The following is an 11608-nucleotide window of genomic DNA, read 5'->3' on the forward strand; positions in this document are numbered from 1 at the left end:
AATGGTCAATAAACTGATGCAAACCTATTTTTTGTGAAATTTCATGATATTTAAATGGTCGAGGTTTTGATCATAGAGCATATTATCTACTAACCATTTCACTCAATTTATTGTTCCAACCATGGCCACCGCAGGGCGCTATCGACTACGGTAAAAGCCTATTCACCAATGCACATACGTACGCTTCTCAAGGAAGGTTTCAAAATGGTGGTATGTATGTTGACAGTGCGCTTATGGAATCAGAAACATGGTTTTGAATAAATGAATGGAAATGGAGTCTTGTTTTGATTTTTCAGAAATTTGGATTGCAGTTCAAAGCTACGTTGGAGAATGTCACCAACGTTAGGCCAGTGGGAGAGGACTTCCGATGGTTTCTGAAGGTAGGGAACGATTGTGTGCTGTTTCGCATTTTTTCATTAACTTTCCAGAAATGTATATTATGTATATGATGCTCCCTTTCGGACTTCAACGATGCTTGATTAAACAATGAGTAACACATAACCAAGGCTTTGATGTTAGCCATGACCTGCAAATAGCCACATGCGTACAATGTCTTTACATTACACGTCGTCAGTAGCCTACATACTGAACTCCTTCTACTTACTGAATGGTAATAGTTATGTTTTTTCACCCCCATGCCCTTGATAATGACTTGATATCCATATAGCTCAAATGTGTAAGCTGCGGAGAAATTCCAGATAAATGGCAGTACATAAGCCTTATGGTAAGTCTTATCATATTGGTTTCTGTAATATACATTGGATGATGTAATATTTAGCATAGGTTTACCCTGTAATTAACTGTTCTAGTCTCAGGACACAAAGTCACAAACCAAAAACAATTTCAATATCTATTTACCAATATTCCAGCAATATGCAATGCCTTCATGTACTGATACAAACATGTAGTGAACAAAAAGCTGCCACGACTGGGGCTAAATGTAATGAGGTGTTAAGCCATTTAAACATGAACATGCCTGATGTAACTGAGAATGACTGAAAATAACGATCATAATAATAATCATAATAATGGATGCATTTGTTTGTATAGGAAAGTACGCCCCTAAAGGGAGGGAGGGGCAGTGCCAGTATGGTTCAGAAGTGTAAACTCTGCTCCAGGGAGAACTCCATAGGTAGGCCTATTACCACCTCCTCCATAGGTAGGCCTATTACCACCCCTCTATAGGTAGGCCTATTACCACCTCCTCCATAGGTAGGCCTATTACCACCTCCTCCATAGGTAGGCCTATTACCACCTCCTCCATAGGTAGGCCTATTACCACACCTCCATAGGTAGGCCTATTACCTCCTCCTCTATAGGTAGGCCTATTACCACCTCCTCCATAGGTAGGCCTATTACCACCCCTCCATAGGTAGGCCTATTACCACCTCCTCCATAGGTAGGCCTATTACCACCCCTCTATAGGTAGGCCTATTACCTCCTCTATAGGTAGGCCTATTACCACCTCCTCCATAGGTAGGCCTATTACCACCTCCTCCATAGGTAGGCCTATTACCACCCCTCCATAGGTAGGCCTATTACCACCCCTCCATAGGTAGGCCTATTACCTCCTCCTCCATAGGTAGGCCTATTACCACCACTCTATAGGTAGGCCTATTACCACCCCTCTATAGGTAGGCCTATTACCACCCCTCCATAGGTAGGCCTATTACCACCCCTCTATAGGTAGGCCTATTACCACCCCTCCATAGGTAGGCCTATTACCACCCCTCTATAGGTAGGCCTATTACCTCCTCCTCCATAGGTAGGCCTATTACCTCCTCCTCCATAGGTAGGCCTATTACCACCCCTCTATAGGTAGGCCTATTACCACCACTCTATAGGTAGGCCTATTACCTCCCCTCTATTGGTAGGCCTATTACCATCTCCTGCTGTGGTTGTGTAGCTGTTCTAAATATAGGATGCATTATATTATATCCAATATCGGCCTCATCTTTTATAATCCTATCACCATTCGTGTTCACAGATATTCTCGGGGATACGATCACTCCTTACAATGTGAGTCCAAGTTGTCCCCTTTTGCACGTCCCTCACCGTTTTATTATTTTAACGGCATGAGAGCATTTTAATGAGTTTAAAATGGAAAACAGTCAGCACACATAGGCAATGTACACAGACACACACACACACACACACACACACACACACACACACACACACACACACACACACACACACACACACACACACACACACACACACACACACACACACACACACACACACACACACACACACACACACACACACACATTTTGGTGTACCGTCACAAAACCACATCATGCTTTCCAGTAATGAGTTTGACGTCTCAGAGTGCTGCTTTGTTGCTTCTCTTCTCCGATGTGAAGATGGAGGACAGCGAGACCTTTAAGACCATGGTGCAGTTCGAGTGTCGAGGACTGGAACCGGTAGACTTCCAACCACAAGTGAGACCCAACGCTGGAGTTATGTTAAGAAAAAACAGTTCTGTTGTTTTAACCATGGGCCTTCAGAAGTCCTATACATTATAAACCTGCTTTATCCGTACAAAATCCTAGTTTTTAGACCCTCAAATCTGTTAGTGAATTAAGATAAATTAATATACCAAAGTGACGTTATGCTATTGCAATTATCTACATGCAATATTCTTAACACCAAGGTTGGTGGTTCAACCACGGGATCAGCTTCTGGTCCCAGCGTCCTGCAGAGGGCTGTGTAATGATGGTCCCAGCGTCCTGCAGAGGGCTGTGTAATGATGGTCCCAGCGTCCTGCAGAGGGCTGTGTAATGATGGTCCCAGCGTCCTGCAGAGGGCTGTGTAATGATGGTCCCAGCGTCCTGCAGAGGCTGTGTAATGATGGTCCCAGCGTCCTGCAGAGGGCTGTGTAATGATGGTCCCAGCGTCCTGCAGAGGGCTGTGTAATGATGTTCTGCTGGACTTCAATCCCTTCCTAGGCTGGTTTTGCTGCAGAAGGAGCAGAGTCTGGGACCAAGTTTCCTGAGATTAATCTACAGGAGAAGGTAAATGCAGTTTTGTTGAAGCTATTCTTTTTGCAGATAAAGAGACACTGTATTGATTTTAAGGGCGATTCATTCTAATTGATAGGTAGGAATACTTTAGTAAAAATGGCTTACATATCTTCATATGGATGATTAGCTGTAGTTGAGTATGCATTGCAAACAGATGTTCAATCAATGTGTATGAATACTTAATGTATGTAGTTTACATATATTCAATCAATGTGTAGGACTACTTTAATGTACATAGTTTACAGACCTCCAGATTGATGTGCAGGCCTATTTAAACTCGCTGCAGTTGAGTGTGGCAGCTCCCCGTTGTTGGTTTAGTCGTGACGTCTCATTTGTTGGTTATCAAACCTTTTAGGATTGGACGGACTACGATGAGGAAGCGGCTGAGTCGGTGGGCGTTTACGAGGTTACCCATCAGTTCACCAAGCGTTGAAAAACAAAACAAAACAACCAGATCAAGTGACAAGTGGAGCGCAAGGGGGAGGCTGATCAGCGAAGCGAGATATTCACACGCTGCTTTCTGTCACCCGGGACTCGTTCTGAGACGGGATCTTGAAGTTTGCGGCACAATTGGATTGGATTTCGTGGATTCAACAGAATGGACTGGGCTTTCACTGGTTCAATCAGATTTGACCGTGAAAAACAACAACTAAGCAGCATGAATGGGAATCCCAGTTTGAATAAATACAAACAAATAAAAAACAAAACTTTTTTGACTTTTAATATGTATTTATATTTGTATTGTATTAAGTTAATAACTGAATCCATGACTACTTCTGAAAAATGTTCAGCAATCCAGGATGAATTGTGAAGTGAAACGAAACATAAATTCAGGATGGATATCTAGCTAGTATTCACTCACATTGCATGTCTCCCTGCGCACTAATACTGCGCAGTTCGCCGTTTGTTTACATGGAAGGGCAGTGCATTGTGGGATATCTGTGAGCAAAGGTAGCTGCCTGGAGGGCTGCAATCCGCTGTCACCACTACCGATGTTGCGCCTCTCCTCTTCACTACCTACATATCACATTATCCGAAGATCAATCATGGCTCAGCAAAAGAAGAACAGAGTTTTTGTCATTGGCGTAGGAATGACAAAGGTATGGGTAATGTGTTGATCTGTGTAGTTACTAAAGTGTAGCTCAACATATCGGGTAAAAGTTGTCTGTTTTACTTGTACAATCCTACACTGGCACTTTTTTCTTGCAATTGTTTTTCAATTTACATTACTGTTTTTTACCTTTTTATGTCTGTATTGCAGACGAGTTATATATGTATACCACAAAAGTGGACTTGTGAGTGATATGGACTCGCAAGGTTTCTAAGTCCAAGGTTGATTGTAAACGCGTATCGGAACTGTGTGAAGGGTCGCCATCACCCTATTTACTTATTACTAAATAGTTATAGTTACAGTTACAGCTTCTAAACGACAACACGTCCTTCTACTGAACACAAACTTTTATTTTAGGTTCACCCGTGGTTGCTTTGGAAAACATAAATACGAGGTGTCCTCACCTCGTATTTATGTGAAAATTAAGTGAAAATTAATAACTAACTAAGCATGTTAAAACCCAGGAGTTCGACGAATCTTTGAATTAGTATAAAATAGATACAAATCTTCCTTCCATTACAATTTTCTTATTTGAAAAGCATGAATTTTTATTTTTTTCCAGTTGTTTTATTGTGTTATGTAGGCGTAGTAAGATTATCTTATTACCATTGACACAATGACCGCAGGACAAAACATTCTGATACTGCAACATGATGGGAATAAGGAGTGAAACACTCAAAGGAATAATTATATGTGTACCTTGTAGTTCGAGAAGCCGGGATCCAGAGAGGACTTTGACTACCCTGATATGGCCAAGGAAGCAGGTGCCCTTTGCCACACTCAATTCAGGCACAATACATTTATGAATGAATATGCCTTTTTATACAGTACATACAAGTACATATGACAGTAGTATGCAACCTAAAGTATTTGTGTCGTTCTAACCAGGACAAAAGGCCCTGGCAGATGCTGGGGTTCCGTATTCTGCCATTGAGCAGGCGTGTGTAGGCTATGTCTATGGTAAGCCTACAAGTAACTGGAATGTGGTGTGATATCATTACTCATGTATCTAAACTCCGTCTACTCACCACTCATTTCCAGGGTCCAAAGTTAACTTTTTTGTTATTTTAGCTGCCATAATAGAAAGACTACGGGCCAAGAAATTGCATTAATAGGAATTATTTAGACCTGGAAAATTGTCAAATTGTTCGCCCATTTGCTGTTTGCAGGTGTTAACTTAAGACACTGCTTATTAATATTCCATCACTATTAATCACATAACTTCAAAACTCAATGGGACATTTTCTTATTCTGTATAACTGTATTTACATTTCATTTTTCACATATATTACTTTCATAAATCACAAATAATTGATCCAACGTGTGTTGGAAATAATCGTTAAATCTAGAAACAAATAAGTGCCCCCTCCTCCTATCTTCCCCCTTGTCTTCGTTCTTGAGCCTCTGACTCTGCGCCCCGTCTGCGCCCCGTCTGCGCCCCGTCCTGCGCCCCGTCCTGCGCCCCGTCTGCGCCCCGTCTGCGCCCCGTCCTGCGCCCCGTCCTGCGCCCCGTCCTGCGCCCCGTCTGCGCCCCGTCCTGCGCCCCGTCCTGCCCCGTGCCAACCCCAGGTAGCTCTTTGGTTCAGCTCAGTGCCCCTCTCTCCAGGGGACTCCACCTGCGGTCAGAGGGCCATCTACCACGGCCTGGGCCTGTCGGGCATCCCCATCATGAACGTGAACAACAACTGCTCCACGGGCTCCACGGCCCTCTTCATGGCCCGCCAGCTGGTGCAGGGAGGTGAGTGACGCCCCCGCCGCCGGCGCTGTCCGGCTCTGTACTCGGAGCCGGATGCCGCCGCCGCCGACGCCGCCGTCCGGCTCTGTACTCGGAGCCGGACGGCGGCGGCGGCGGCGTCCAGCTCCGAGTACAGAGCCGGAACGCCGCCGCCGCCGTCCGGCTCTGTACTCGGAGCTTGACGCCGCCGCCGCCCGCCGCCGCCGCCGCCGCCGTCCGGCTCCGAGTACAGAGCCGGACGGCGGCGGCGGCGTCCGGCTCTGTACTCGGAGCCAGACCGCCGCCGCCGTCCGGCTCTGTACTCGGAGCCGGACGGCGGCGGCGTGTGACGACGCCGCCGCCGCCGTCCGGCTCTGTACTCGGAGCCGGACGCGTGGTTCTAGTGGTTTGGTGGTTCGTTGTTTACCGCTGCTTGTCTCCAAACATGAATCCAACTCCCCTGCTCTCAGGACTGGTGGAATGTGCGCTGGCTCTCGGGTTTGAGAAGATGGAGAGGGGCTCTCTGACGTCCAAGGTATCTAACCAACATCTGCTCCTTCCAAACATGAGTCCCCCTGGTTCTAGAAGTACCTTTATGACTGATACGGTGGGAGGATCTTCGCTTTGGGACCCTTTGAGGGGTTCCGATTAGAGTACTCATACACTCATTAATAATCAGTATAGTATTTTATCCGAAAGCACTTGCAATACATACACTGAGTGCATCAATGCTCATCGACCCCCAATCTCTTGACCTGTGGCGGTGGCCATATCCACACCCGCCTGCTAAATAGAAAACCACATTTAAAACCAACATACATTTTTCCATCTACACTAAAATGGTGTTTTCCGGGTTTCAGTTCATGGCTTCACTCATGCCCATGTCTAGAGCCGACCGCCCCTGGCCGGTTCAAACCACCCGTTACACATCGGCCTTTCCCCGCTCCACTAAAACGCCAGACTGGCCGCGTCAACCTCCTCTACTTGTTTGTAAATCGGTTTCTGGTGAACGAACAGAAAGCGCTCATTGCGTCCTTGAGCCAGGGTCCACGGTGCAGCTCCCCTCATGCCCCCGCCCTCTGCCCCCCCCCCTCTGCCGCCCCCCTCTGCCGCCCCCCTCTGCCCCCCCCTCTGCCCCCCCCCTCTGCCCCCCCCCTCATGCGCCCCCCCTGCCGCCCCCCCCTGCCCCCCCCCCCCTCTGCCGCCCCCCTCTGCCCCCCCCCCCCCTCTGCCGCCGCCCCTCTGCCCCCCCCCTCTGCCCCCCCCCTCTGCCGCCCCCCTCTGCCCCCCCCCTCTGCCCCCCCCCTCTGCCGCCCCCCTCTGCCCCCCCCCTCTGCCCCCCCCCTCTGCCCGCCCCCCTCTGCCGACCCCCTCTGCCCCCCCCCTCTGCCGCCCCCCCCCTGCCCCCCCCCCTCTGCCGCCCCCCCAGTACATGGACCGGACCAACCCCATGGACCGCCACATGGAGGTGATGATCAACCGCTACGGCATGGTGCCCGCCCCCGCCGCCGCCCAGATGTTTGGCAACGCCGGGCGGGAGCACATGGAGAAACACGGTGAGCTCCGTCACCGTCGGTAACCGTCATGAAGGACGAGCTTCCTCACGGGAGGTACCACCTCTGGCCGTGATTTGGGGGACTTTAGCGGAAGCGCTTTTGTGGTCAGTTCTGTGTTTGTTATTCAATCGCAGTTGTGAGTTAATGTGGGATGACATCCTTTTACTTTTACTTGAAGGTACGAAACCAGAGCACTTTGCCAAAATTGCATGGAAGAACCACAAGCATTCAACCAACAACCCGTAAGGCGAAGAGTCAGCTCTCCTCCCCATATACAGCACTGCAGTCACCTCTGGTCAGCATAGGAGCATTAGTATCTATTTGAACGTGTGTGTGTGTGTGTGTGTGTGTGTGTGTGTGTGTGTGTGTGTGTGTGTGTGTGTGTGTGTGTGTGTGTGTGTGTGTGTGTGTGTGTGTGTGTGTGTGTGTGTGTGTGTGTGTGTGTGTGTGTAGCTACTCCCAGTTCCAGGACGAGTACAGTCTGGATCAGGTCATCAACTCCAGGAAGGTGTTTGAGTTCCTCACGCTGCTGCAGTGCTGGTGAGCCACGCACCTACCGACACCATAACCTGACTAACCCGCGGCCCTGACTAACCCGCGGTCCTGACTAACCCGCGGCCCTGACTAACCCGCGGTCCTGACTAACCCCCAGTCCTGACTAACCCGCAGCCCTGACTAACCCGTGGTCCTGACTAACCCGCGGTCCTGACTAACCCGCGGTCCTGACTAACCCGCGGTCCTGACTAACCCTCTGCCCGTCGGCCCAGCCCCACGTCGGACGGCGCGGGGGCGGCGGTGCTGGCGAGCGAGGCCTTCGTCCGTCGCCACGGGCTGGAGCGGCAGGCGGTGGAGATCGTGGCCCAGGAGATGGTGACGGACCTGGCCAGCACCTTCACAGAGGACAGCTGCATCAAGATGGTGAGCCCCCCGCCGATAGACCCCCGGGGTGAGGAGGGGCCCCCTACCACTAATAGACCCCCGGGGTGAGGAGGGTCCCCTCTCCCACTAATAGACCCCCGGGGTGAGGAGGGTCCCCTCTCCCACTAATAGACCCCCGGGGTGAGGAGGGGCCCCTCTCCCACCAATAAACCCCCTCTCCCACTAACGCGGGGCCCGCTGCCGTCCTCAGGTGGGCTACGACATGACCCAGCTGGCCGCGCGGAGGGTGTTCGCGGCGGCGGGGCTGCAGCCCGGCGACGTGGATGTGGTGGAGCTCCACGACTGCTTCTCGGCCAACGAGCTGATCACCTACGAGGCCCTGGGGCTCTGCGCAGAGGGTCAGTCTCCCAGCATGCATCTGTGATCTGAGGCGGGGGGGTCAGGGGGCCGACAGGCGTCGCCCCCAGGACCTCTCTGTTGGGGGTCTCTCTCCGGAGGGAGCAGGCCGTCCTGGGGGGCTTCTGTCACCTGGTGTTTACCTGCACCGCTACAGGGCTCTTAGGCTGATCCTTACACACCAACATGTGACCACAGCAGCCAGCGGCCTGTTTGGCTGCTGAGGATCAACAACACTAACATAACAACCAACAGGCAGTTTGGGCTGAGGGCTAAACGACGGCTCCACGCTGACGCAACGCAACGTCCACGCAGCCGCTTGTTATGTATAGACTGTATTGTTGAACTATTTGCCTATATACAATTGACATAGTAAATAAGTCATTAAAGCTTTGTTTGTGTACCACTTATATAAATATTGTTTGTTGATATTTATCAACAAACCTACAAAGGGCCTCACAGGACTGAAGTACTAGAGAACACAATAACAATGAAAAGTCAGTTGACGTTAAACAGATAAAGTCAACATAATGGAAGGAGGAGCTACAGCTCTGTGAAGGGGCTGGCCTACACACATGGAGGAGGAGCTACAGCTCTGTGAAGGGGCTGGCCTACACACATGGAGGAGGAGCTACAGCTCTGTGGAGGGGCTGGCCTACACACATGGAGGAGGAGCTACAGCTCTGTGAAGGGGCTGGCCTACACACATGGAGGAGGAGCTACAGCTCTGTGGAGGGGCTGGCCTACACACATGGAAGGCCAAACACAGGGGACGGGTCATTAGAGTCATACGAACAACATGGAGGTCCAGGGGTACTCCTTTTTTGTCTATTTCTTTATTTTTTGACTTCCTTACTGACTTCTTTGCCTTCCATCCCCCCCCAGGTAAAGCGGGGGAGCTGATTGACCGGGGGGACAACACCTACGGGGGGAAGTATGTGGTGAACCCCAGCGGCGGCCTCATCTCCAAGGGACACCCCCTGGGCGCCACAGGTACAACTAGCCCCCTCACAGCTAGCCACAGCTAACCTTAGCTAGCCACAGGTACAACTAGCCCCCTCACAGCTAGCCACAGGTACAACTAGCCCCCTCACAGCTAGCCACAGCTAGCCACAGCTAACCTCAGCTAGCCACAGGTACAACTAGCCTCCTCACAGCTAGCCACAGCTAACCTCAGCTAGCCACAGGTACAACTAGCCTCCTCACAGCTAGCCACAGCTAACCTCAGCTAGCCACAGGTACAACTAGCCTCCTCACAGCTAGCCACAGGTACAACTAGCCCCTCACAGCTAGCCACAGCTAGCCACAGCTAACCTCAGCTAGCCACAGGTACAACTAGCCTCCTCACAGCTAGCCACAGCTAACCTCAGCTAGCCACAGGTACAACTAGCCTCCTCACAGCTAGCCACAGCTAACCTCAGCTAGCCACAGCTAACCTCAGCTAGCCACAGGTACAACTAGCCTCCTCACAGCTAGCCACAGCTAACCTCAGCTAGCCACAGGTACAACTAGCCTCCTCACAGCTAGCCACAGCTAACCTCAGCTAGCCACAGGTACAACTAGCCTCCTAACAGCTAGCCACAGGTACAACTAGCCCCCTCACAGCTAGCCACAGCTAGCCACAGCTAACCTCAGCTAGCCACAGGTACAACTAGCCTCCTCACAGCTAGCCACAGCTAACCTCAGCTAGCCACAGGTACAACTAGCCTCCTCACAGCTAGCCACAGCTAACCTCAGCTAGCCACAGGTACAACTAGCCTCCTCAGGTCACTGAATGGCGGAGTCCTGCCCTGATTCAGACAAGGTGACGGTTCTATCTGGACTGCAACACATAACATTCATTTCTTGAGAAATGAATAATGCATTGAAAGAGCGTTTTATCAGCCGCGTGGCTATCGACGTCTGGCGCGACCAGCTGACCGACATACGTCATAAGGCCATAGCGCTTCAAGCTACTCGGCCAATCAAAGACATCGTTTTCAGTGTGTGGAAAGAGGGGCGGGTCTTTGTGGAAAGGGCTCTCCTCCTCCTCCTCCTCCTCCTCCTCCCCCTCCCCCTCCTCCCCCTCCTCCTCCCCCTCCTCCTCCTCCTCCCCCTCCTCCTCCCCCTCCCCCTCCCCCTCCTCCCCCTCCTCCTCCTCCCCCTCCCCCTCCTCCCCCCCCTCCCCCCCCTCCCTCCTCCCCCTCCTCCTCCTCCTCCTGCTCCTCCTCCCCCTCCTCCTCCTCCTCCCCCTCCCCCTCCTCCCCCTCCTCCTCCCCCTCCCCCTCCTCGCCCTCCCCCTCCTCCCCCCCCTCCTCCTCCTCCTCCTCCTCCCCCTCCTCCTCCTCCTCCTCCTCCTCCTCCTCCTCCTCCTCCTCCTCCTCCTCCTCCTCCCCCTCCCCCTCCTCCTCCTCCTCCTGCTACAACTAGAATAGGGTTAAATGCCTGTTGGCTAAAAATACCCCTTATTATTCTCACACAAATGTCTAAAATGCATGAAACCACCCCTTTAAGTCCCTAGGACTTGGCTCTCTTTATTAGTGGAGCTTCCCCTGCGGTCCACCAGGGGGCGCCACCGTCTCTTCTAAAGGCCTCCACAGAGGCAGCTCTCTCTCTCTGGGCTGCGGCTGGGTGATAATCCCTGGAGGTATTAGAGCCAGCAGCCCTCCTGGTCCTCCTGGGACTCCTGACGATTAGAAACATCCAGCGCAGCTTACCAGGAAAACAAAGTACAACACACACACACACACACACACACACACACACACACACACACACACACACACACACACACACACACACACACACACACACACACACACACACAGTCAAAGGCAAATTTGTGGGAGGATAATTGGAAAAATGGATTCATTGATTCATTCTTTCTCGTCGTCACTCACTGCTCTAGTCTTCACTGCGCTCCCTCCGCTCCGTTCCTCCAACG

General features: G+C 51.2%; 2 protein-coding genes across 2 annotated transcripts in view; both read left to right on the forward strand.

Moving 5' to 3' along the window:
• Positions 1-132: 132 nt before the first annotated feature.
• On the forward strand, positions 133-4905 carry czib (CXXC motif containing zinc binding protein). Its single transcript, XM_056596484.1, has 9 exons — positions 133-210; positions 297-380; positions 668-724; positions 1051-1132; positions 1988-2019; positions 2370-2447; positions 2955-3020; positions 3385-4129; positions 4847-4905. The coding sequence occupies exons 1-8, from the start codon at positions 169-171 to the stop codon at positions 3460-3462; spliced, it is 519 nt and encodes a 172-aa protein (XP_056452459.1). The 5' UTR covers positions 133-168; the 3' UTR covers positions 3463-4129; positions 4847-4905.
• Positions 4022-11608, forward strand: part of scp2a (sterol carrier protein 2a) — a 17073-nt gene continuing 9486 nt past the window's right edge. The window contains exons 1-11 of the mRNA XM_056596466.1: positions 4022-4129; positions 4847-4904; positions 5029-5100; positions 5747-5878; positions 6325-6389; positions 7284-7410; positions 7589-7652; positions 7864-7950; positions 8178-8328; positions 8540-8687; positions 9571-9678. Of these exons, the coding sequence (XP_056452441.1) occupies positions 4022-4129; positions 4847-4904; positions 5029-5100; positions 5747-5878; positions 6325-6389; positions 7284-7410; positions 7589-7652; positions 7864-7950; positions 8178-8328; positions 8540-8687; positions 9571-9678 (1120 nt within the window). The remainder of the gene's footprint in view (positions 4130-4846; positions 4905-5028; positions 5101-5746; positions 5879-6324; positions 6390-7283; positions 7411-7588; positions 7653-7863; positions 7951-8177; positions 8329-8539; positions 8688-9570; positions 9679-11608) is intronic.

The sequence above is a fragment of the Gadus chalcogrammus genome, chromosome 8, assembly GCF_026213295.1.
Source record: "Gadus chalcogrammus isolate NIFS_2021 chromosome 8, NIFS_Gcha_1.0, whole genome shotgun sequence".
NCBI classification, from domain to species: domain Eukaryota; kingdom Metazoa; phylum Chordata; class Actinopteri; order Gadiformes; family Gadidae; genus Gadus; species Gadus chalcogrammus.

Excerpts from the sequence above, each read along its gene's own strand:
- czib (XM_056596484.1), top strand. The coding sequence starts at position 169 with ATGCACATACGTACGCTTCTCAAGGAAGGTTTCAAAATGGTG. Across the intron at positions 381-667 it reads ACTTCCGATGGTTTCTGAAG|CTCAAATGTGTAAGCTGCGG; the intron begins GTAGGGAACGAT and ends ATATCCATATAG. Across the intron at positions 1,133-1,987 it reads CTCCAGGGAGAACTCCATAG|ATATTCTCGGGGATACGATC; the intron begins GTAGGCCTATTA and ends TCGTGTTCACAG.